The sequence below is a fragment of the Temnothorax curvispinosus genome, unplaced genomic scaffold (genome assembly GCF_003070985.1).
Source record: "Temnothorax curvispinosus isolate PA1 unplaced genomic scaffold, ASM307098v1 QBEX01005876.1, whole genome shotgun sequence".
NCBI lineage: Eukaryota > Metazoa > Arthropoda > Insecta > Hymenoptera > Formicidae > Temnothorax > Temnothorax curvispinosus.
In genome coordinates, this window is record NW_020215656.1 from 855,604 (window position 1) to 880,774 (window position 25,171).

The 25,171-nt window shown below is 39.1% G+C and overlaps 2 protein-coding genes across 4 annotated transcripts in view; both read left to right on the forward strand.

Moving 5' to 3' along the window:
* Nucleotides 1-2,503: 2,503 nt before the first annotated feature.
* On the forward strand, nucleotides 2,504-22,062 carry LOC112455189. 3 transcript variants are annotated; one of them, XM_025016968.1, is made up of 17 exons: nucleotides 2,504-2,763; nucleotides 6,768-6,889; nucleotides 7,182-7,671; nucleotides 11,626-11,761; nucleotides 11,933-12,181; nucleotides 12,507-13,231; nucleotides 15,752-15,890; nucleotides 16,510-16,737; nucleotides 17,043-17,437; nucleotides 17,692-18,106; nucleotides 18,428-18,600; nucleotides 18,920-19,058; nucleotides 19,148-19,359; nucleotides 19,483-19,630; nucleotides 19,904-20,328; nucleotides 20,435-20,624; nucleotides 20,840-22,062. In XM_025016968.1, exons 1-17 carry the CDS (start codon nucleotides 2,721-2,723, stop codon nucleotides 21,516-21,518), a joined length of 4,908 nt encoding a protein of 1,635 aa, XP_024872736.1. In that variant the 5' UTR covers nucleotides 2,504-2,720; the 3' UTR covers nucleotides 21,519-22,062. The 3 variants fall into 3 exon arrangements, with proteins under 3 accessions (XP_024872736.1, XP_024872734.1, XP_024872735.1); XM_025016966.1 differs by lacking the exons at nucleotides 2,504-2,763; nucleotides 6,768-6,889; nucleotides 7,182-7,671 and adding an exon at nucleotides 10,260-11,553 and having other exon boundaries at nucleotides 20,432-20,624; XM_025016967.1 differs by lacking the exons at nucleotides 2,504-2,763; nucleotides 6,768-6,889; nucleotides 7,182-7,671 and adding an exon at nucleotides 10,260-11,553.
* A 442-nt stretch (nucleotides 22,063-22,504) lies between these two features.
* LOC112455195 (pyridoxine/pyridoxamine 5'-phosphate oxidase-like) overlaps nucleotides 22,505-25,171 on the forward strand; it is a 3,452-nt gene continuing 785 nt past the window's right edge. The window contains exons 1-5 of the mRNA XM_025016976.1: nucleotides 22,505-22,701; nucleotides 24,139-24,295; nucleotides 24,557-24,656; nucleotides 24,735-24,788; nucleotides 24,933-25,132. Of these exons, the coding sequence (XP_024872744.1) occupies nucleotides 22,557-22,701; nucleotides 24,139-24,295; nucleotides 24,557-24,656; nucleotides 24,735-24,788; nucleotides 24,933-25,132 (656 nt within the window). The 5' untranslated portion in view covers nucleotides 22,505-22,556. The remainder of the gene's footprint in view (nucleotides 22,702-24,138; nucleotides 24,296-24,556; nucleotides 24,657-24,734; nucleotides 24,789-24,932; nucleotides 25,133-25,171) is intronic.

The following is a 25,171-nucleotide window of genomic DNA, read 5'->3' on the forward strand; positions in this document are numbered from 1 at the left end:
GGAGTCATTCGAACAAAAGAGCAGACACATCCGAAAGTCAAGAACACCGAATTAACGGACACCGAACTGTCGCCGAGTTGGACAAGCGACGTAATCGCGGCGCGTCACGAAAATTATTGGCATCTTCCGCTCCATAATGGTTGTCTAGCGCCGCAATAAAGCGAAAGCAGGGAAACGGCGGGGAGACAGTGGCGCATTGACGATTTAAAGGGCGTGCGAACTCGCTTTTACGCGTCGGATGCGAAACCCCGCGATTCAATTTATATCCTCTGACCGTGCGCTTCCTGTCTGCGGCGCACACAATCTTTCGGGATTGCACCACTTCGTCCACTTCCGGGGGATTCCACTTCCCCCCGTCTTTCCTCTCTCCCTCGATGAAATACGACAATGATTCTATCGGCAGCGAGCGTCGCGACGATTCTCAGGAGGGTGGAAGGGTGACGCAAATAAATCGCGCTGCAAAATGGACCGGGCGGCATGTTATAGTGGTCGACGTTACGCATCGGCGAGTGTCAAAACACCGTGGAGGAGCCGCAACTACGATGCATTAAAGGGAACCGAGTTAATGGACAAACGAGATCGTAGAACGAGAATCGCGCGCGCGCGCGCAAAGGCGGCCATTCGCGAAGGAATTGTCCAAATACATGGCGAAAGTAAATCGAATATTGTAAGCGAAATCTCTCGACGAAAGAACAAAATAACATATCACATCGATATTACAAACACCTCATTTCTTAAATCGTTTCTCGAGAAATAAATTCGACAAAACTCCGTTCTCTGCGGCATCGCGCGATGTATCTCTATTGTAACTTTACTCGATATCGCAAGTCGATTTCTTTCCGAGTGAGATCGAGGTCTTGAATGCACGGTCAGGGGACCGTACAGAGCTTTACATCGCCGCGTATATGTAACTATAAGAGTCGAAAGACAAACGGTGGCGGCGGCAGCGGTTATCTGCCGAGGTTGGGAAAAGCAGAGAGAGAGAGAGAGAGAGAGAGAAACAAGGATAAAAGGAAATATATAGGTAAATTCCGATAACGGAGGCAAGGCGAGAGGGAGGAGCGACGGCGCGATGGAGGAAAGGGGCGGAAAGAAGAGGAGAGGCCGTAAGAACGTAGCCGGAGTAAGAAAGATGGGACGAAAACATCGATTGCAGGGGCTTGTAACACCGCGGTACGAACAGAGGGATCAAGCCGAGCGATAAACCAAGCGGCCTGGAAAATGCCGGATCAACGGTACGATGTTTCAGCAAAAACTGCCTGGAATCGGAACAGCCCCGGCTCAAAGAGAGAAGACGGACGGGAGAGAGGGAGGGAAAAAGCGCTTCTCGCCGGGGGTGGGATGGTGGGATCGAAAACGAGCGCCTGGAATCGCGGAGCTCTCTCTCGTGGTTTCCTGGTCTACGATCCCATCCTCCTCCCGATCCTTCGGCGAGCGCTTACCGCGATATATACACGCGAGATACATATATGAATTTTACGTTATGCACCGCGTTATACCGCCGTCCTGCAGAGACGCGCGCACCAGAGTCTCGACAGATTTATGAGGGAAGTAATGCGAATTAAACTAACGTCTGCGCGCCGGCGATGCGACGCACCGTAAAACGCCGCGATCCCTGTGTGAAATCGAAAATGAGGGTAATTCCCCGTGATAAAATATATAACGAAGTTGCCACACGAACGTGTAACGGTCGTACTGGTACGCGCGTTAATATCAAGATAAATTCAACGTTAACTAATTACCCGCACGTATATACTGTATTTAATATTAATTAAGTTGCGCTGTTGTGTTAAATGAGAGACAAGTTTCATCGTATAAAAACAGATGCTCGATATTACGCTTTGTAGAAATAAACTGCACGAATGAAAGTGGCAAATCCCTTAAAATATATCCGTCAAGAAATAGCGCGTAAATATAATTATCGACTATTTTAAATTAAAGGATGTAAAAATAAAAAAAAATAATTTCTTATTATCCCGTTTCTTATTTCGATTCTATCTTATTGCGATTTTTCCTCTTTTTACGGCTTTATCTCCGTTAAAAATGTACATATGAGTATACATAATATATAAATGTATGCGAATATCTGCAGTGTATTGAACTCGGCTCCGCAGATTCGCTAAATCTAGATGACTGTGCAAGTCACTCGTCATTGCGGAGTCGTCAAAATGAGAAATGAACATAGGAGATGGCCATCTGCAAAAGAATGCGTGAAACTTATCACGCACGCGAGATTGAAATGAATAACGCGATCATCAAGAGTTATCACTCCGTAGATAACTTATCGAATGACGGTTGCTCGCGACAAGAGCGTGATTTAATTATATTTAATCTAATGATGATTTAATCCGATCAGACTTGACCCCGCGCGACCTTATATACGCGACAAATCAAATTAGATAAGTCTACTATCTATCAGCTGTCCTACTCCAATTGATTATTCTTATCAACTGAAGGAAGAGGCGGCAAAAGCCGTCGCATACCGTTGGGAGATGGCAACGGCTTCAGAGAATGGCCTCGGAAAGAAAGAGAGAGAGCGAGAGAGTGGTGAGCCTGAGTTACCGATCAGCACAACAACAATGACTGCGGGGTACTCGATAGAAGTATGAGAAACGTCAAAACCGTCGTACTTTTGTCCGCCTAATCGTGCAAGTACGCGAGAATTCCGGGTCGACGGAACGGACTCCCCAGTTCGATTATGTAGCTGTAGTGCGTCGAACATGAAGACGATAGAGGGAAAAGTAGTGATGCTGGGTTCGCAAGGTAAGCGTTCATCGGTAAACGAGGTGATAAAGCTGGCCCGATTATCGTTATATAAATGTCAACGGGAGGACACGCAACCGCTTCCGAAGCGGCAATCGCGGATGGTGAGGACGCGTGACGCGATCGCACATCTCGGAGTCGGTCATCGCGTCATTTGTTTCCTGGTGCATCTTTCGTTGTGTCGCAGAGAGGTTAGGTGAACGTTACCCACGAACACAGATTCACACATGAATCTGTGCCCCACACGCGCTCCTTACGTACGAGACTAGAAATGTGTCGCAACGTCTGGTGCGTGCGTACTCGGTCGCGTTGCGCGAGAGTAAAGTTCGCTTGGTGTCGCAGAAAAAGATGAGATTTATTTCTTTTATATACTAGCAATTTTTAACTAATAAAATTAATTCTTTGTGCGTGTAAATATCTGCACTAATATATATAACGTATTTATTATCCTTGTAATCGCAGGGATAACAATCGTAAAAATTGCAAACGTTTCGATCCGCTTTCTGGATTCTCCTCGAAGCGTTTGGTTTTGCGATTATTATCTTTACGATTATTATACAAGAACAATTTCACGTTTGCGTGATATATGGAAATAAATAATCACGTGCTGACAAACGTTCCGGTCCCTCTCATCTTTCTGCTATCGAGATTTTATTGTCAAAGTTTCTGTTCCTTCATTTCTTTTATGATGTAATTGTAAAAAGCGGTCTTTTGAATTCCGAGCCAAATATCTTCGTTTGACGCGGGCAGTGGTAATATTTATGCTCGCATTATGATACGTTTCCGAATCTGGAGGTCAAAATCCACGCATGACACAGTTCTCGATACAACGCATGCAGAGATTACAGAGAAAGTGAAACACGTAGTCAGCGTATATATAACGAATCGTCTTTACCGTAATCATTTTGTAAATACGTCGCATTAGGCCAATGACGAATGAAAAGAAAAGCAACTATTTAGAAACTTAAAAACTCTAACTGTTCAGGTGAATTATACACATGTAAATTTGTACATTCCCTCCCGAAAGTTTCTTGTGTTATTTTTATCATATATAACAGAAATATAAAATGTTAAATAAATAGGAAATTATATGTCGATCAGAATTGTAGCACGCTTTTGAAATGTACTGATAAAGTTATATTAAAAAATAATTTTAAAAAGTGTTAAAATTGATTGGCGTCGAAAATCCTAATATGAAGATATTGAAATCTTAATTAATTTTTAAGTCATCGCAATCTTACAATAATATCGCATGAAGTTCGTGCATTTAAACCCATAATTGCATTATTGTATGCATACCGATCTGTCATTTGTCATTTAATTTTCGGAAGCATGCTAACATTTATTTGTATCGCTCGATTAATTTTATTTCTTCAATTTCTACCGTGCAGATAGTACGTATAGCAAGGCAATTAGTTGATGTGTGATGAATTAATTACAAATATAAATTTTGACTGCCATATGCAAATGTTCTGTTTCGTATTTGATAATTATTTACATATTACTATTATGAAAAATTTGAATTTGTGATACTTATTTGTAATGTTCTTAACTTAAATTTTTAATCATACGTCTAGTGTGATTATTATAATTTTCATGATTCATTGCTTTAATCAAAATAAAAATTAATCTGACTCACCAATACGACGCGCAGCAGCGGAGTTATGATTGCATCATATTGATCTGTAACATACAAATATATCCGAATTACAGCAGCATTCTCAAAATAATTAACACTTTTAAATATAATTATCGCAAGCAATAAATTTTTTATTCGTCTTTTTTTCAAGCGAAGATACTTAACTAGTTATATTTCCGATTAATTCTGTCAATAATAAGCAATAATAAGTTAATAATAAGTAAATAATAAGTTAATTACCTCTTCGTTACTCCGCCGTCACCCGACGCCTCCAAGCCTGCTCCTCCTCTCTCGTTCGTGTTGCTCATTCGTCACATTCACACTCAAACACACACACTTAAATCGGAGAAATATAATTAAGTACGATCGCGCGGCACTTTGCAAGGTACTCCTGGTATTAATTCGCCGCGCATTTTATAAAATTACGATAAAAAAATAACGCGAAAGAAGCACGACCACGCGAAGCTACGATTCGCTCAGCAACGAATCGCAAATTGGCACAACGAGTTAATTACGACTGTCGATTCGACCGACGACTCTGTTCTGTTAATGACTAATACTTGAAAAATGACTTCGGTAACTTTATCCCGATAGCTCGGCTATGATATGATTAATAAAGTCTAGCTAATAATGACGCGATGGATCGTTGAAAACACACAGATTCCAAAATATATATATTTGAAAATATCCAAATTCATTAAAGAATTAGTTATAATAATTGAAATGCTCATAAATAGTTCGTATCTCTCATATTCCTTACTGCTTCGATCTCTACGAATTAATGCGAAACGTCCATTTTAGCAAAGTCGTTGGTAGTCGTTGCCTCGTTTAACCAAACCATTAATCTTAAGGATTAAGGAGTCGTACGTATGACCATTCGTTAATTATTTATAAAAGAATTGATCGTCTCTTCTGATTCTTCTATTCGTATTAACTATTACTAAACAATCGATACATATATCTTTCACGAGTTTCCGTCGCTAGATCCGATTATTTTATCTGGCGATTTGCGTATTACTTCGCGCTCCGAATCCGAAAACAGTCAAGTAAAATTATTTATGAAAGGTTTAAAGAGCGCGACGCATACCTTCCGATTCAACCGTTATTAAAAGATTACTTAGCATCTGTAAGTCTCGCGAAAAGCTAATTTACAAATCTTATCCCGTGCCGCTTCGATTGCTAAGTAAGTATTTCCAACGAAAGCAGAATGCATCGCGCGAAATATTCTACCTCGGTAAATAATTACCGTCTCGAAACTCTTACGAATCGCGAAGATTAAATTTAGTCATACGGATAGATATTTGTAGAAAATAATCATAGAAAACAATCGCATTTTTATTTAGAAATCGTCGCGATTGTATCTAGAGGAGGATTTAATGCGATGACACGCGGAACATCTCGTGCCGATACTTGCTCGCTCGAGCTCCGCCTCGTGAATGCCAGAAGGGCGACCGCGCGATCGCGCAATGTGCGTATGAGAACGGCGCACTACGTCACAACGAAAACAAACGTCGAACGTTAGTACTGCGTGCCAATGTAAAATAAAGCCGCGTAAAGCGGGGAGCACACACTTCTGCATAACGCATAATGCGTAAGCATAAAAAAATTGATTGGTCTATTTTCTTATGCACATGTGTATGGACCAATGAATTTTCTTATATGCTTACGCATTATGTGTTATGCAGAAGTGTATGCTCCCCGCTTTAAGCTTTGAACGATCTATAAGGTGTGTCGGAATTTGGAATAGAATTCTATTCGTAATTTGAAACGCTTAATAATGTCGACGCTTAATAATTTCTATGCTTAATAATTCTACTCGCAATTTTAAACGTTTAATAATACGAAACGTTTGAAGAATCAAAACTCTATACAGATATGAAATATATATACATCAAATGCACGGCGTATAAAATTATAAATAAAATTCTATCCTGAAATCTGACACTAATTGTAAAACGTCTAAAGTGGGAATTGTAATTTATAAATTATATTATTTATAAAAGAAATTTGCCTAATATTCTCACTCTTACATTTTACATTAGTTTCGATGGACCGAATTATTATCGTATATTAAATCTAGCGTTTATTTGAAGAAATATGATTATCTGTTTGAAAATAAACAGTAATTAAATATAATATAAATATAATGGAAGCGATTGATTATGCGAAAATTCATTTATCTGTAATATCGAATAAAGTCTTGAGTCTCGTACGAGCTTGAAATACATTTGCTATCAGATAAGACGATCGATTTTTTTTTTATGTAGAACGATATTCGATGAATGTTATCAAGTGTCAACGTTAACATTAAAAAATCATACACACACAAGTATCATTAGCGCACAAATCACGATATCATTTTCAGGTGTTGGCAAAACGTGCTTAATCGGACGTTACTTGGGAAATTTCGATCATGCAAGTCCCACGATAGGGGCATCTTTCTTCAATTGCAAGATCAATTTGGATGATGCGAGGATAAAATTGCAAGTAGGCTTTCAAAAATCATATTTCTCTTTTTTATATTAATATTCAGAAATAAATTTAGATTTAATAGATCTCGCTCCGACAACGAATTAATAGATACAAAACGCTAACATTCTTGTCCGCGTTATCTGTTCAATTAACCCTTTGACCCATTGAGTCAACTTTTCACTTCAGTTGTCTCGATATCGTTATATACTGCGCCTTTAATGACGTAAAATTCGCTTCAAAATACTTAAGCTTAAATAGTTAAAAAATTAAATTGATCTAAAGAATTAAAAGCGTCACTCTTATGTAGGTGTGGGACACGGCTGGCCAGGAGAGATTTCGCTCCATGGCGCCGATGTACTACAGGAACTCCAACGCAGCTATGCTGGTGTTTGATCTTACACAGTACAACACCTTCGCCGCGATCAAGGGTTGGGTGAAGGAGCTACAACAAAACGTGGAGGAGACGATGGTGCTAGCCTTGATTGGCAACAAGTCCGACCTGGTGCAAGAGCGTCAAGTTGACGGTGAGGAGGCTCGGAGGTACGCCACGTCAATTGGTGCTACATATCATGAGATCTCGGTGCTACATAACGAGGGAGTAGAGACCGTTTTCCTGGCGATCGCCATGAGTCTACGGAGAATGGCGTCTGACAATAACGATATGAACACTACCCTCAAGATTTCTGACTCTAATAACTTTCTTAAAAGCGACGATATGCTGCCCTCGCCCTCCGTCGAGGAGAGCCCGCAGAACACCAGTATTGCACACGGCATACACGAGAAACCGTTTACCTGTTGTTAGGTCTAGGTTTTTTTTTTAGAAAAAGAGCGACAGTAATTAGACGAAAATCGCATCTTGTTTAGGAATTCGCGTCAATTACCAAAGAGTTTACTACCAAATGTTACTTGCAGCGCTTTGCGAATAGTTTTGTTAGTGAACTACACATTTTTGTCTCGCGACGCGTTTCCGTTTCCAAGATGCAAAATATATGCAGAGAGCGAACGAATATTCGCTCTTCCAAGCAGCTTTGGTATTAGTTCGATTAGTCAAGTCGGATTTATGACAAACGCTCACGTTGATTTATCGCGAGAATTAAATCGACAAAGTCGACGACAGAAATTATATCCGAATTTTCCATGTAAATGAGTAATAAAAGTTAGCTAGGCAAAAAAGACTAAATTTTTTGCATATTAAAATAAATAGATCTCGTATGGAATAAACGAATAAATAACGCGGTATGTTAATTCAAATTAAAATGATTAGAATTATAATGACAAATTTGAAAATGTAATATTCTAAAAATAAGAAATTCAATTATTAACTACGGCGAATAACTATGTTCAAAATTTCCTATTTTGATAAGTTTCGATTTTAATTCTACTTCGTAACGTGATAATAGAAACATGTGATCTTACGTCTTACATGTGGTGCAAAAATTAACGATCACACGGCTTGCCATTAGAAATCAAATTTTCGCAAATTACAGCTAATTATTTTACGATTAACACTGCTTTTACTATTACTGTATATTGATAATTTTATATGAAACAACAGTATTCCACGTCGGTGCGTGAATTATTTATGAACGAAATAGAATAGGCTTATATGCTATTAATATTTTTCGCGAAGACTGCTAAACTTTAAGTTTGAATAGTTTTCCTATGCAGACGAGGAATTATTTTCGATACTTTTAGGAAAAATCCTAACTCCTTAATTTTTTACATATGTTATGATACGCACGTTCACGCGCCCCCTTCGGAAATATTTCTAAAAGATTTTATACCCAACAAAAATAAATATATTTGTGATAAAAAAATATATAATGCATTTATAAATAATTTTCCTTTGAGTTCCTTGAGTTAAATTGTATAATCAATAACGTATACAGATTTCATTGCGCACAGTATCCACGGTATCTGTGTGTGTGATGCTTACTTTAGATTTCATTATTAAATAGATAAGACTAAACTGAGACACTTACATATAATAACATTTTAATATAATCGAGATAGGATACGCTTGTTCGAGATCTGAAAAGCTGCGCCTCGTCGGGAAATCTGCTCGTCTCGCTACGACAGAGAGTGATAATCACACAATGACTCATTCTCACTCCAGGCCGGGCCTCGCGGAGCGTAACGTCCCAGCTTTGTCTACGTGTAACTCATCCCATTTTTGTTATGTAAGCGTCCGTTTACTATGCATCTAGGCCCATTAGGACTGCGCGGCGGCGTCTTCGAAACTTACGCGCAGCGGCAAGACGCGCTCTGTGCTCAGGGTCGCTCGCGCGTGCGAGAGTCAAGGAACCCGAAACTCATGTTTTCTCACTGGTATAATTCAAATATCGCGACTTTTATATATATGTGTGTGTGTGTATGTGAAAGAGAGAAAGAGAGACCTTAAGCTCATGCAATGTGAAGGATTTATAAGAAAAAGAATTAATATACAAGCTCTGATACAGAGTACAAAAAATTAAAAAAAATGTAGAATTGTGAGGTCAGTATACATATCAAAACAATTAAAACTAATATAAAATTATCAAATTAGATTGTTGCAAATAGCTGTATCGAACGATAAACTCGTTTGATTAATTACTTGACGTACTTTCGAATCAACACTACAAATAGATTCGTCAGGCTTCACACATCTGACTTCAGAACCGGAAAGATACGAGGATGTATGCACCGTTAGACGATAATGAACTATCCGCTCGTTACTGAAATGTAGTGTAACTCCGAGATAGATGTAATAATCGCGTAGACGCGATTACGTGCGGCTTTCGCACGAGTAAAAGCGCTCGCAATTAGTCGAAAGCAAAGCGACATCGTGTTTTTTAATAGCCGGAGAATCGATTAGCATACCGCGTGAGCATAATGGAGTTTTATCACCGTTTAAGAACAATAGGCCGTAAAACGGTAAGTACGAGATTGACTAACTGCAATAACCGCAGCTCGATTTTACGCAAAGGGAATCCGCGCAATGATGACTTTACACGCCCTTCTCGACACGCCCGCATCGCAAGAACATTGTCCCCCCCAGTCTTTGACATGTGCGCGCAAGACAACTTGAGTTCCGAGGTTTGCCAAACAGGAAGAATTCATCTCGTCGTGCATTGCAACAGGTGCATTTTCACTTTCTTCCTCTTAACGATCGCACATCTTCGAGTGAGGTAATCAGGGTCTTTCGGCAAATGGGAGGATAGACCGTAAAACATTTCTCAAAAATAAGATTAGATATTATTATAAAAGCATTAAGAAAAAAAACTTGATATAATATGTAAAATAACTTTGGTGTTAGAAATGACTCTACGTGGCAATTTTTATATTTAAATTTGTTTGACGTTCACATGTTAAATGTTTCTATTTTTAAATGGTAAATATTATTCATAATATTTATCAGATAAACATAGAAAGTTGCAATTGATTTCCTTATTGGCGGTGATGCATACAAGCCTTGATGGATATATGATGAAGAATCGTAGCTAAAGTTACTAACTAAATTTGCACGCGTAAGATATCGTGGATAATTTTACGCGAACGCGCAGGGAATACACAATTCGATTTCGCAATACTGCGAGCGTCACGATCTGCTCCGTTCGCCGGTGCGTTAATTAAATGCAAGCGCGAAATCGCAGAGCAATGAAAAAGAGGAGAGAGAGACTCGCATGCGCGCGAATCTTCAAAGGAGCGGGTATACGAGCTCCTTTGAGCGTGCAAGCGTCACGCAAAGGAGCGAGTAGGAGAAGAGAAGAAGCGGTACAAGCGGAGGAAGCAGAAGAGGTGATCATAATGCCGGGTCTGCTGTATAAGACAATGATACAGTTACACGATGCTCTCAGTTGTGAGCCAATCGTAAGAGGCACGACACAGAGGCCCCGTACGCGAAAGTATAATGAACCGCGGCAAGGACGACACGCTAATTACGCCCGGCCCGTTAATTAAAGGAACGAACGATCGTTAATAGTTAATATTGCCGGAAGAAACCAGAAGGTAGACCGTTCGGCGCGAATCGGCGGGATCTTCACTTCGCCGCGGGATGTCGATCAAGTCAGTGATCCAGTGAACACTCTGTGTAAAAAGATAGAAAAATTTTCTCCGCAATGAGGATTATTTTTGCGATTGCATTGCGATTGACTCGTACACCGACCATTTTCTGATTTTTTTCTTGCAACGTTGGGAAGGTTGTTTTGTTGACAATTACCTCTGTAATCGCTGCGATCGCTCATCGTGTATGCGTATCTTCCGTCAAACGGACACTCTTTCAGGGACGTCTCGTGTGAATGAACCGTGATTCATAGATCGCGGATAGAATAGAACGCCAGATAACGGCTAGAAAGCAATAACTAAAGCGTACACGTGTGTACTAATAAGGATCGTACGAGTAAGCCAGGATTAATTGAAACGTAAATGCACTTCTCGTCACATTTTTATGGAGAATAAATTAGATCATGTCATAATGATGTAGGATAATGAGAATCATTTCTATGAAAATGATGAAAACCGAAAGTTGCATACACCATGTGAAAGTGAAATAAGGTATTATTAAAACGTGAAGAATTGATTAACGACAATGGGACATCAGAGGGGATTTCTCATTTTTATCATCTGTTTCCTGCGATCCTGTCGAGTATCGCATTCGATTGGTCTCACGATTGATAATCAACTTGTAATCGTCGCGAATGGTAAGTGACAATGGTTGGTCACCAAACAATATACTGAATATAACAATTAAATGTAATAATTACATCATGCAGATTGCTACACGAGAGTAGCCATCGGATCCAAATTGCCGGACATGGATATCTTTTCCAACGTCGCGGTCGGGAGCATTTCAGAATGCGAGGACGAGTGCTCGAAAAGGAGAAATTCCTGTAACGCGTTCGCTTTCGGGTATATGATGTCACATAAGTGCAACAGAAAATTCTAATTAACAATAAGAAGAAAAAGAAATATATGAACACAATATAAAAAGTCTCAAAATAAGATTATATAATTTTTATTTCTATATGATTGCATGTGTTAACTCCCTGAAACCGTCTTTATATACGTGTATTGATTTAGGATTGGCATCAAAGGTAACGGAACATGTGCGTTGAGTGCGATAATACCGAACCCCGAAGATCTACAAAGTCACGCCGATTATGATGTCTATGTGAGGAGTCAACGTTCGCCACACTGCGAGCCAGATCGACTTTATAAGATGGGAAGTGGTAATATCGGACAAGAAAGAAGAAATCAAACGGTACCGACCTCGATATTCAGAAGCGGTCTCTTGGGTCCGACAATGCCAAATATCCCGTCAACTCCAAGGTACATAATTATCTGATTATTAATTTCAAACAGGGAACAATCCCGTCGTTAGCACTTTGTTTATTTTTATTCTTATCTCAGTCCCCAGTAAGATAAATATATTTGTGGCAAAAATAAAAGAATATTTAATGTTTAGCAGATTGTCAAAATACGTAGTTTAAAAAGAGATTTTTTAAAATAAATGACTCGATCACAAATATTACTTTTAATCTCTAGATATTTTTACGTTTACTCATTTTATATAAAATATAATTTGATACAAAAAATACAAACAACTGTATTGTATTTTTACTGTTATAACTGTTATAATATTTCTCACTTGAAGAACCATGGGGAATATACCTAACGGCCCTTCATATCAACAAGGATTTATGCCTTCTCTCGACGACGAGCGCCGAATCACCGATATCGTTAGAAACAGAAATCCGATGTCACTCACCAGCAATCCTTTCGGAACCAATAACGCGAAATTCGATAACTATGATCTATCAAATTGGAAGCCAGCCTTCGGTCAAAGAATGCATTCAGATCCGAAATACAGTCGCCCAAATTTCGGCGGACCGTCCTTTCAAAATCCTTTCACCGGTATCAACCATCTGAATTTTGGATCAAACTTAGATAACGATCTTCATTCGGTTAAGGCCCTCACCGTTCATAACGGGCCCTTCGAGGTTTTCTCGAGACCCATCTACGTCTACGATGAAGCCTCCAAAAACAGATCTCCGATGGATTTTGGATTTTGGAATAATTACGATACAACGAAACATCGCACCACGAATCATCTTGATCAGCATCGGCATCAAGAATTTCTCAATAACGTATACAAAAGTCAAGGAATTACCACGAGACCGAAGCAGAACGAGTTACTCACTGGAAATTATGATTTCCGCAAAGTCTCCTCCCGTCCAACTATTAGCAATTCTTACGACTTCGAGGCCAATAGAGCAAGAATCTCGAACGGAGGGTTCAAAGATACTTCCGACCTCTGGAATCCAGGACTGACGACGATGTTTCGCAACTTCGGCACGAGGATCACCGAAAAATCGAGATGTGAGTACTTCAATTCAATTTCGCTCGTGACCAATCATCCGTTTCTCTGCCAACATAGTTTTCGTTGCACGCAATCTGCGCGCGTGATGCGTAAGCTCTCGGTGCAATTCTAGCACCTCGAGAAACGGAAACGCGAATCTCTGTCTTTAACGAGGCGTACACGAAAGACCGGAGACACAAATCTTCGGACAACTTGTTGCTGCAGCTACGTCGCGTATGTGAGGCGCAACCTCACTTTTTCTATGCAACAATCACAGGATTGCATTATACATATGTGCTCGCGCCGCGTTCCACAAGTTGATTATCGCTCTTACGTAAAACGACATTGTTCCGTTACATTAATTCATTTTTCGGACGTAGAATTAAATAAATTAATTTAACATTAAATTATAAATGTTATAATTTAATGTTAAATTAATGTTATGTTAATAAATATAACAATATCACATTCAAACTATCGTGTCTAATTTTTTAGTGATTTTTATATTACTCTGTAAATATTCTAAAGAGAGAGAGAGAAAAGATACGTTTTTTTAATAGATTAAATATCTTGTTGCGATATTTTGAAACTAGAAATCAGTCGACGTTCAAAAAAACCTGCCGCAGTGTTGTACATAGCGTTAATTCATTATTCTCTACCATCAACTGGCTCAACTAGCGGCTGCAGCCAGCTGCCAGCGTTTATCGAGCCGTGTTCATCTACAAACTGCCGATTGACAAATGGCAACGGCATTGACACGGATTTTAAACTATATGCGAATCAGCTCGTTGCATTCGTTGTTACTTCCGGAGTTAACCACTCTTATCGCACAATTTGCAGGCATCTTTTTGTCTATCGAGTTACTCAGCATAACTAAATAATTCGATAATGTTTCTCGGACTTGTAAATAATAAAAGTAAAAATACGATATACATTCAAGTTAAATAATGGTTACAAGCAGTACGCGTCTCTATAGGAGTCAACGATTTTCTTACGTGAAGTTTGTCGTCCGAGCAACGACCGGTTAAAGGAAACCTGATGATTTTTCGCGATTGTGCCACTACAGTACATGACAAGTTGCACAAGGGAGAAATATAAACGCCGAGACACTACAGGACGCTCGGCTTCCGGTTCGCGTGATCTACGAGCATAAAACGCTTTTACTTTCGACAGGTAATCCCTTATTCCTGCCTGCGCTTCGAATTAATTGCGCGTAACATTGCGCGTCCATCTTTTTGATCAGGAATTGTTGTAATCGATTGGATACGACAGTTGCGACATGATTAATAAAATTTTATCAACAAATTGCTTCTCGAGCAACGAAATTCGAGTTATAACAATCACATGAGGGTCGCAATAATTAAGCCTAGCTGACTGACTCAAATCGCGGAAGTATAATTTTACTAAAGTTATGGTGCTACATTAAGAGCCAGGCTGGTTGAAATAATTGAGGTAATTGTGACCCTGACGAATATCGTGAAGGACACGCGACGGCAAATCCCTTCTAAAATGATGTCACTCCTCTTTGATGTTCCTTGGCACAAAAGTTCTTTTTAACGACGGAAAAATGCAAATGGTTCCGGCAGTTGGTTTCTGGGTAAAGATCTTGCGGCGAATAAGTAATAATCTCTTATATATCTCGGTTGAAAATACAGAAAATACAAAAAATCAATAGAAAAGAATTCTTAAACGATTTGAATATAACAACTCTCCTTTAAATTTCCAATAAGTTAAATATATTAATTAAAATTCGAGGAAATAATGCTGATCTCGATAAAGTGAGCCAAAACAACGTTACAAAGATACATGCGCTTGCACAGTCAGATCTCAATTAAAGGTTTACATCCTGTAATTACTTAAAACGACAAGCGACTCGTAAATCCATTCTACGTAATTGCACAAAATACCGAATGACGATGCTCGGCAAAAGAATGAAACGTTCGCGTGTCCGTGAGCAAAGAAAAATAATAGTAAGTGGAATCATTAATGATCATGTAACGCTGAGACCCCTCCCCCGACGTGTGAGCAGTTCCTCCCACTATCCTCGCGGAAACGTTCACTTTTCTATAAAACGACGCGAGCCCGTAATTTCTCCGCTACTTTTTGCGTGATTTTCAGTTCGCGCCATTTTTCGCGCGGAACGTGCCGGAGTGCGCGGATCGGGGTGGCTTGAACGTGAAAATTTTCTTAGGAGACACCAAAATGGCTACGTCTCGCTGCAATTTGCGGTATATCGCGAGAGTAAATCGCGGCTCGAAGGAAAAACGCTGAAGCAAGAAACGCCTTGCGTACGTTCGCGTCGCCTCTCTCGCGATCTCGATTCGGATGGTACGTTCACTCCGGTAAATTCGTCGATCGAACGTGGGAATCATGTCGATACATCGACGATGGTTGTGGACCTTTGTGTTAGCTGTAATTGCCCGACGGGCCACTTCGATAGTTATAGTGGAGGACGAGTGTTCGCGTAAGTGACGCGGGAAAAAAATGACGCCTGTAAAAAGTGCAAAGTTAAAATTTCTTTCTTTTTCTTTTTGCTACAGCGTGCTACAGAAGACTGCTGTCCGGTAAGAAAAGCTTGGATTTGCACGTCAGACGTGTCATTGAGTGCGAAAGGCTCGAAGACTGTCATCGCGCTTGCGATTATGAGAAGCGTTTCACTTGCGAGGGCTTCAATTACAGGTAATTAGATTGTCCTAAATATTTATAAAAATCTAGATAAATATTTAGAAGATTAGATTAGATTCATATAATTATGAACTTGGTTATAGACAATTTTAAAAAATAAATCTGTCGCATTGAGATTAACTTCATAATATAAACATAATTATGCTCCGATGACAGAGAGAACGTCCTCGATGAATTCGTTAGTTCTAGATGTCTCGGTGATTTTTAATCAGATCTCTGTATTTCAGTAAAGTTCTCGCAAAATAGTTTGCATAACAGTTAAACGCGATTATTCACGCTTGGAATCTTTCAATGATTTTACGCGTTTTTGTACAAGTGCGTATATATATCTAGGGTACCTATTATCAGATGCACACGCAAAATACAATACGTATATATGCATGACCCACCGTGCGATTGCATCACGGACAATTTGATCGCACCACAATCTGTGACACGCTTCTCCGTCGAGGAGAACTATCACGCACGGACAGGGCGTCGGGAAAGTTACCGCTGTTTTCCAACATTCAATTAACATATACTAAAAGAAAAACCGTTAAAGCCGTTCAATAAATAATTTAAATTGCCGACGAATTTATTTATCACCGTTGTAATTGCGATTTTATTCAAAAAGGCGCGTTGGACATGGAGCGAGAGGAATGTGCGAGATGACATCGGTACCTTATTCTCGTATGGATTTCCATCGGGACTTCGTATCGGATCCTCAATGCGATTATTACGAGAAGGATCCGAATTGCGCGGTAAACACGCCTGAGACGCGACCGTCCTGGTGGAACCAACCGTCCAGACCTGGTCAATCCTATGGACCACCTTACTCTCCCAACGAAAGGCCAGATACAAGGTATAGTGATTAAGAACTTACCTATCATAATAATACAAAAAAAAAACTACTACGTATTATTTTACATCAAAGTTCATCAGTACGAATAATCCTTGAGAAACGCAATTATTGTTCTCGATAAATTTAAGTTTACAAAAGAACGGTAATTCACGAAGACGAAGGACGCTCGTTTCTCGGTAATAATTCAGCAAATTGCTTTCGTTTAACCAATCGCTCAAGCGTGACTTTAACGCGCTTCCTTTTCTTTTTATTTATCGTTCAGACAAAATAAGTTCCGCTTCTAATTTACACAAATTTGATGCAAGACCTTACGCTCCGGATCGACGACCCTTAAACGAAGTGCCACGGCCTCTGGATTACGATCGACGACCCTTGAAGGAAGTTCCGCGACCGTTGGATTACGATCGGCGTCCTTCGAACGAGATCCCACGGCCTTTGGATTATGCTCCCAGGCCCGCGGAATATGATCGACGACCACCGCCTGTCTACGGGTATCCTAATCGCGGACTGTACGACGACATGTTTGGTCGAAGGAATTATCCCGATGATTCAATACGGGGTGGACACCCAGCGACGAGACCGGAAGATCGATTTGTCTATAGTGTTCAATTTCCATCTAGACGACCCACCGACGATGATTTTTATAACAGGAACGTACCAAGGACGCGATATCCGAATAGAAGGATCGATCAAGACATAGGTAATGTTGAAACATAGACTTATAGCATGACGCATCATTTTCTTTACACAAAGAATTTTTGTTACAAAATATAAATGACCTGATTCAAACCAAGCGAACGAACGCGAACAAATACGAATGAACAACTTGCTTCGATGAGTACTGACAAGCACGACGCAATTACTGAAATAAATTATTCATTAGTGTTTGTTCGCGCTCGTTTGTTTGATCCGGATTCCGCTTTATTGTTCACATATATGTTCATCATGTCGCAGGGACGAACGAAATCGGCCCGTATTTGCCGGATCATCGAAAGGATCCGACTCGCGATTGGGGTTCTTACGGCGTTTACGGCGGTTCTTACGGTTACGACACGAATTACGTGGGGAAGTTTGACATACCGAAGTATCCGAAATCACCGTCTAAACCACCCTACGAGAACGATCAATTCTACGGCGAGTTTTATAATTATGGCGGCGCATTCGGATACGGCGATAATTATATGCCGGCTAATCAGGATTCGCTTTACGGCGGAACCGGAAGGACCGAGGAATGCTCTGTCCGAGCCGGTGCGGGATTCAGGCTTAGCCGAGGAGTCGTTCGGAAGACGTATCTGACGTCAAATCTGGACCAGTGCGAGAGTCTGTGTATTAATGAGAAAAGCTACGTCTGCATGAGTTTTAGCTACAGGTATTTTATATTTTAATAATGCATAATGGGAAAATTGTAATACTGTTGCCTCCAGTAACACTGCAAATCCAAGTTATTTTAGCTGAAACTCTTCTTACAGATTTTTTTGCCGTTTTAAATCACGTCATTTAACACGATTGAACGTATTAACTTTGTTTAATTTAAAACGCAAGAAACATGTAAAAAGAGCTTCAGTGAAATGTATTATTTTTAGACGTTTATGCGTGTAAAAACAACACACTTGGATTTGCAGTAAATATAACAAAATTTAACAGCGACTTATGTGACATTAATTTAATTTTTGATATTATAATTGGACAGATACAATGTAGCACCCACGGACCCTACGGACAATTGTCTTCTTAGCGACGTTTCATACAAAGATCTGAACTTTTACATTGACCTCGAGCCGGATCGTGATTACGATATTTACGCCATAGTCACCAACTCGAGAACATGCACGAAGAGAGAACCGAGTTCGCATCCTCCAGATGGTATACGATTTGATTGAAACTTTACTGTGAATTACCTTTAATACAAATGCAATTTAATCAAAATCATTTTTTATGTATTCCGTTTCCTAAACTTTCCTTAAATAAAACTGTCTTTCAAATAATGCAACTTATCGTCCTGAGCGTTGCACTATAATACTGCCCCGATTGCGTTACCATACGTTCCGCTTTGTGTTTCCGGTAACTATCAAACTCGACAAACACAACAATAATTTGTCTATCTTTTTTTCTCTCTCTCTCTCTGCTAGTTCTATAAGATTCGCGAGAGTCACGAGGAGTTTTTTTTTATAAAACTTTTTAGAATGTTTTTGGAGAGTCAGAAGCGGATTCGGAATGCCCACGGACGTCGTTAGAAAATCGCTAATAGTCGACAATCTAGGAGAGTGTCAGGCAGAATGCATGACAACGCAAGACTTTATGTGTAGAAGTTTCACGTTCAAGTAAGTTTTTTTTGCCAAAGTCGACAATAGGCTAAATTAAACAGGTTGTTTTGGTAAAGTATCGTTTTATGTATCGTGAAATATTTCAGATACGGGCTGGAACAAGGACAATCGGATGCTTTAACTAACTGTTATATAAGCGACTGGCCGTCGCAAGATATTAACCCTGCCCATATGCCGGATATGGACGGCGCGGAATTATACGAAAGAGGCAGTTTCGGCAGAGGATGCGAACCTTACGCTGTACCGTTTTTTAATATGGGACGGTTCAATGGCAAGCAATCTTCGCAAGGAGATGAAGGTACATTGATCTAACGCATGCACATTTATTACACCGAATATTTTATTTCACAACTGAATATAATTGCAGTTAAATATATATATATATATTTTTTTTGTTAATATGTAATAAATCTTTTCGTAGTATGTTATTCTGGATATAACAAGCCGTGCAAATTGACACCTCATGCTGTTCTCTTGGCAACGTATGTGAATTCTGAACAAGATTGTCGACAAAAATGCTCGAAAATGAGAGAAACCGATTCCATTCCTTGCATGTCCTACAGTTACAAGTAAGCATGCGTTAAGAAACTTCTTGTATGATATTTTGAATTTAACAAATTAATATAACGTGCACGTTTATAATAATACATAATTCATTATAATACATAATTTCCTATAAATCGAAATTTATTTTTAGTCGTAATTTAAATAGAATTAATAAAAAATTATTTTTATTCTTTTATAATAAGAATCTCAAAATATATTATCCTTAATATATTTTCCTTAAAATATTAATTATCCTTAATTCTTATTATTGCATATTAACTTCGTTTGGTTTCCAGGCTCACTACGCATGGCACAGAAGAGAACTGTTTACTCAGTGACGTACCTACAAGGGATTTGCGACCGGGTCTGGACTATACCTACGACGATGATCACGTTCTTTACGCATGGAAGGACCTCGATCCCTACTGCATGATTATCGGTTATTCGCTCGATGACGATCATGTGTTTGGTGGACTAAGTCCAATGAAGCCCCTGCTTCCGGATCATTCGCGACCCGATTTTAGTCCTGGCAGATACCCGAGTACGAGACCCGATGATATGTATCCCGAATCAAGGCCTTTCTTTACGAAACCGGGCGGTTATGGCGTGAGACCGTTCGATCCCGATAGGCCCGATCCATATCTTCCCGGCGGTTACGGATATGGCAGCAGTTATGGAGACAAATTCGAATACGGAATTCGTCCCGGTGGATCTTTTCACCGTGAGTGGATCCGACAATTACGAACTTTATACAATTATTCGCAAAATTTTGAGTAAGAGAGACAGAGAAAGGTGGGTCTAATTAATTTCTCTCTCTTCTAAAGCAGCGGATGAATACTCGACTTTCCGTTATTACACGGTAAACGGTTACCCGTGCAAGAGAGGTACGAAGTGCGAAAAAAATAAACTTGCTGGATTTTGGTCCTGCGAGACCGAAGGAGGCGGATTCGACAGCTGGGACTATTGTTGCGCGCCGACTCATCATTGCGGCTTCTCACAAGGATATCATTATCAATGGTATATCACTATAACGCGATGCAACGATATATCGCAACATAATATACTCTTTCGCTTTTCTTTTTACATATCTAATTTCACGGTACCACAGTTGACAGTACTTATATTCAATGCGGTAAAGGAAAGATTCTTTTTTATTTTGACGAAAATTAAATGTAAAACAGAGAAAACAAAACGTTAAGAATAAAATAAAATAAAAAATAAATTAATTGCAGGTGCTACGTGGGATTGTCGGAGGACCAATGGCGCCCTTGCAGCGAAAAGTACTTCCCCTATCTCCCGAGTCCGCGACCGATCCGGCCAACGATCGGTGGTGAGGATCGCTACGATCGTCCCGAGCGTCCCGATCGTCCCGATCGCCCATACGATCCCGGTTACTACGGCAGACACTGGCCGATCACATATCTGCACCGAGAACCGCCGCCGAATTGCACGGACTCGCTCGCGTCCGCCGACAATAGTGGGAATCGTCGTTCGAACGAAACTACAATCTCGACTACGATCAAAACGCCGAGCAGCACCACCGCGGTCAAGAACGGTGAAAACGGCACCGCAAACGCGAGCAAAGTGCGCCGGCGACGGTTACGAGTGCGCACGGCCAACGACACGCGGAATGATCGTAACGCGATTTTCTCGCGAAAGATCGGCGCCCGGATCATCGCGAACGCGACGCGGATTCGCGAGAATCAAATGAGCCGAGACCGCGCCGGGAAAATCGAGCGGGTTTCAAGACCGACGAACACCGAGCCGCCGCATGCCGCACATACCGTTGCTTCGTTCGTGACGACGAACCACGTCGACGACGCGCAACTTGAAGGCGCGAAAAATAGCGACGGAATGATCAAAGTACCTCTGATCGCGCCAAATAATTCACTGCCAGTGGCGGGAGCTTAGTTATCCGAATTCGACCGCTCCGCCATTAAAGAAGCGATAGGCTTCAAATCGGGACGATATTATTTTAAATTTAAAAATCGGACGAGACGAGCCGCGAAAGACAATTTAAGATAACTGAAATATCGTGCTAACGATATGTTTATTTAAGGAATATAAAAATTATATTTATAACCAAATGAATTAACGATGATTAGTTTTGTAAATATATAGATATATGCAGATCTTATAAATATACAAATATGAAATAGATTTCCGCTACAGATTTAGAAACGTTGGCGTCGATATCCATATTATCGCGCTTAAAATTCAAGATGTCGCTATTTAAGTCAATATCATACATAAAACGCGTCATTGCGCCTAATTCTTGGCAAATAAAGATGCTAAAGATTGAGATGCTTCCACAATCTCGAATTTTTGAACCATAATATGCTTTAACCATGAAATTGTACGAACGACAATTCGTCCTATCGCGATTTAATTCATAATTGCAGTCAACTTAATTATTTCATTGTTTGATTGATTAATTGTAAAAAGGATTCATACAATAAAAAATTATAATATTACTATATGTTGGCTATTTACTCAATAACCACAAAAATGTTTCTAAAGTTGAAACGTTTCTAAGTGCCAACGTGCTAATTACGAACCTACGTTTTGTCCGCGCCATCTAATGAGAGAATAGAAACAACAATTTCAATGACGGATTACTACATGGATTTACGAGACGCTATTTTGAGGCTCCGAGTTTTTTCAATCGCAAAAATTACATTTTTTTATACTTTAAAAAGTTTTACAGAGTATTAAAAATAGTGATATGTAACATTCTTGAAGTGTGTCCCTTAACTTCTAATTTTTAACAGCTTAAATAGGAAAAAAAATGTGTCTATAGCCTATACGTGACATTTTAAGTAGCTTCGTTCGTTACTAGGTGATCCTATTATGAGATAGTGGAAATTTCTGATTTTATCAGGAAATAACTTATTACGTTAAGATAACGCTGACGGTACCGCTCCTTTTTCCCGTTTGAGTATTGACTCGATGCGTTCCATGCATGCGCGGTTAGCGTCAGTCGCGCTTCGTTCGTGCAGTAAGTCGGTCAGCTGTCCCGTCGTCGAGCAATTGGGCGCACGATCGTGCAACGTCATGTCGCTCCGGAATGAGAGTTACACCGTTGACATTGGAGGTAAATCAATAACCGCCATACTGAGCTGTCAGTTTCATATCATGAGGTCTGTTCGTTTTATCTGAACTTCTTGCACAGTTCATCCTTTTTCCTCTTTTTCTTTTTACGTTGGAGAGAAAAATAGAAAAGATGAACTGTGCAAGAAGTTCAGTTAAAAGGAACAGGCCTACTAATATTGCCAAAGGTTAAATAATTCCATTATTACATATATATATATATATATATATATATATACATATATATATATATATATACACAATCACGTAATTATAAGAAGCGAGAAAAATATTATGAAATATTATGACGTCGTTCCTGCGACGTGCATTAAACTAAAAATGCTTTTCAATAAGATAGCGTTTGTAATTGATAGAATAGAGTTGTAAAATATACCGAAAACTTTTTTTTCATCCACATATATCAAACTGAATTATGACTAATTAAGGACAAAAACAAGCTGTTTGACAATTGCCGAGGTGAAATAAATATTTAAATTTACATATTAAGTTATGACAAAATGGGAGTTTTCGGTATTAATACTAGGACAATTTTAAATGTAACAATAGTTGCTTTCCATTTACACTCAAGTGATCTGAGTCACTCAGTTATGTGAGTAATTTATATTCTGATTCAGGTAAGATATGTCATTTTGTTTTTACCTTAGCCTCACTTTTAATGTGAGTCTATTATTAGATTCATTAAAGCATTGCATGGTCTCGATTGTGGATAAAAACTCAGTTGAATCTCACTTGCCAGCATGCAAAAAGAACGTGCATTCAACTGATTGTGAGTTATGACGTCACAAGTGAGAATTATCTGAGTTTTGATGTAAATGGAAAGCAACTAACATTTTTACTCTAAAACGAAAATTAACGTTGTACGTCACAAGAATAATTTAGCTTTTTAACGTCATTTATCACGCTTTTTAGTTCACAATTTTGCCAAGTAACGCTGTGTATGCGCTGTCAACGCGGACTTGGCAATCGAGTCAGCAGGAGCCTTAATAACGAATTTTTTTAAACAACTTTTTAATTTACTTTCTCGAAAGTGAAACCTCGTACATTTTCGATTTACTTTTGACCTTATACACATATGCAATTCTTATATCTTCGTGCTTCTCTCTTATTATTAAAAGAAAAGTAAATAAAAAATTTGGCAATTATATATATATATATATATATATATTTATTTATTTGATATTTATTCGTACTATCAACATTTTTGTATGTAAACTCACTTTTTCTTTCTCGTTATACTAGTTATTATAGCACACTCTCATAATTAATAATTAACCATATGCTAATAATTAATATAAAATTACTAATTAAAAATAATAATCGAAAAGTTATTTGAAAATGTTCCGAAATTAAAAAGTATTTTCTCTTGCTTTGAAAATTTATTGACCTACAATCTTTAATTCTTATATAATTTTTCCTACAGATATGCGAGTAAAATACAAAGATAGAAACGAGACTTTCACGGAGGACAGTTTAACTAGCAAGGAGCCTATCGGACAGTTCAAAGCATGGTTCGAGAAGGTATGCAATACTCCACAAATTATGGAGCCCAATGCGATGTTTCTTGCAACAGCAACGAGGTAACTTCTTTTCAATTTTTCAGTTCTAAAATACGTCTTGTAATAAAATTAAATATAAACACATATGTCATATGCGTTATTGAGAAAGACAAAAGGTTTATGTGGATAGAATTGGCAATGTTTTACACAGTCTTTTAGCTAAAATTACAAATTACCATTTTAGCTGAAATTACCAGTTGCGCAAAAGAAAAATAAAAGTTGTAATAAAACTAATTGTCAATACATTCACGTTATATTCACGTAACTTGATAATTGTTACAGAGATGGCGTACCATCCGTGCGCGCGGTGTTGTTGAAAGGCTTCGGCACGGACGGCTTCAAGTTTTGCACGAATTACGAAAGCAGGAAAGGCCGCGAATTAGTGAGTTCAGATATTTAATTGATATTCACGTGACACCAAGGAGACAAACAAATTTTGTATTACTCGGTTTATTTACAGGCTGAAAACCCACATGCCGCGCTGACCTTCTACTGGGAATCTCTTAACCGAAGCGTACGACATTTATTATTTTTTTACACCAGGTTTAATTTTATAAATTGCAAAGTTTCCAAGATAGAATTATTTCTTACAACGGCGCTTTAATCAATTCTTCCGTCATAATCATTTTGTTGTTTTTTTTACTACCAATTATCTTAGGTACGTATCGAAGGTATCGCGAAGAAAACCTCGGCGGAATATTCGGATCGTTATTTCCAAAGTCGGCCGTATGCGAGTCAGATCGGGTCTATGGCCAGCAAGCAAAGCAGCGTGATCGCTAGCAGGCAGACTCTCATTGTGAAAGAAAGAGAGCTGCTTGCACAATTTCCAGAGAATCAAGTTAAAAGACCTGCCCACTGGTAAGTATAATTAAAAAATAATTAATATATTATTAGTAA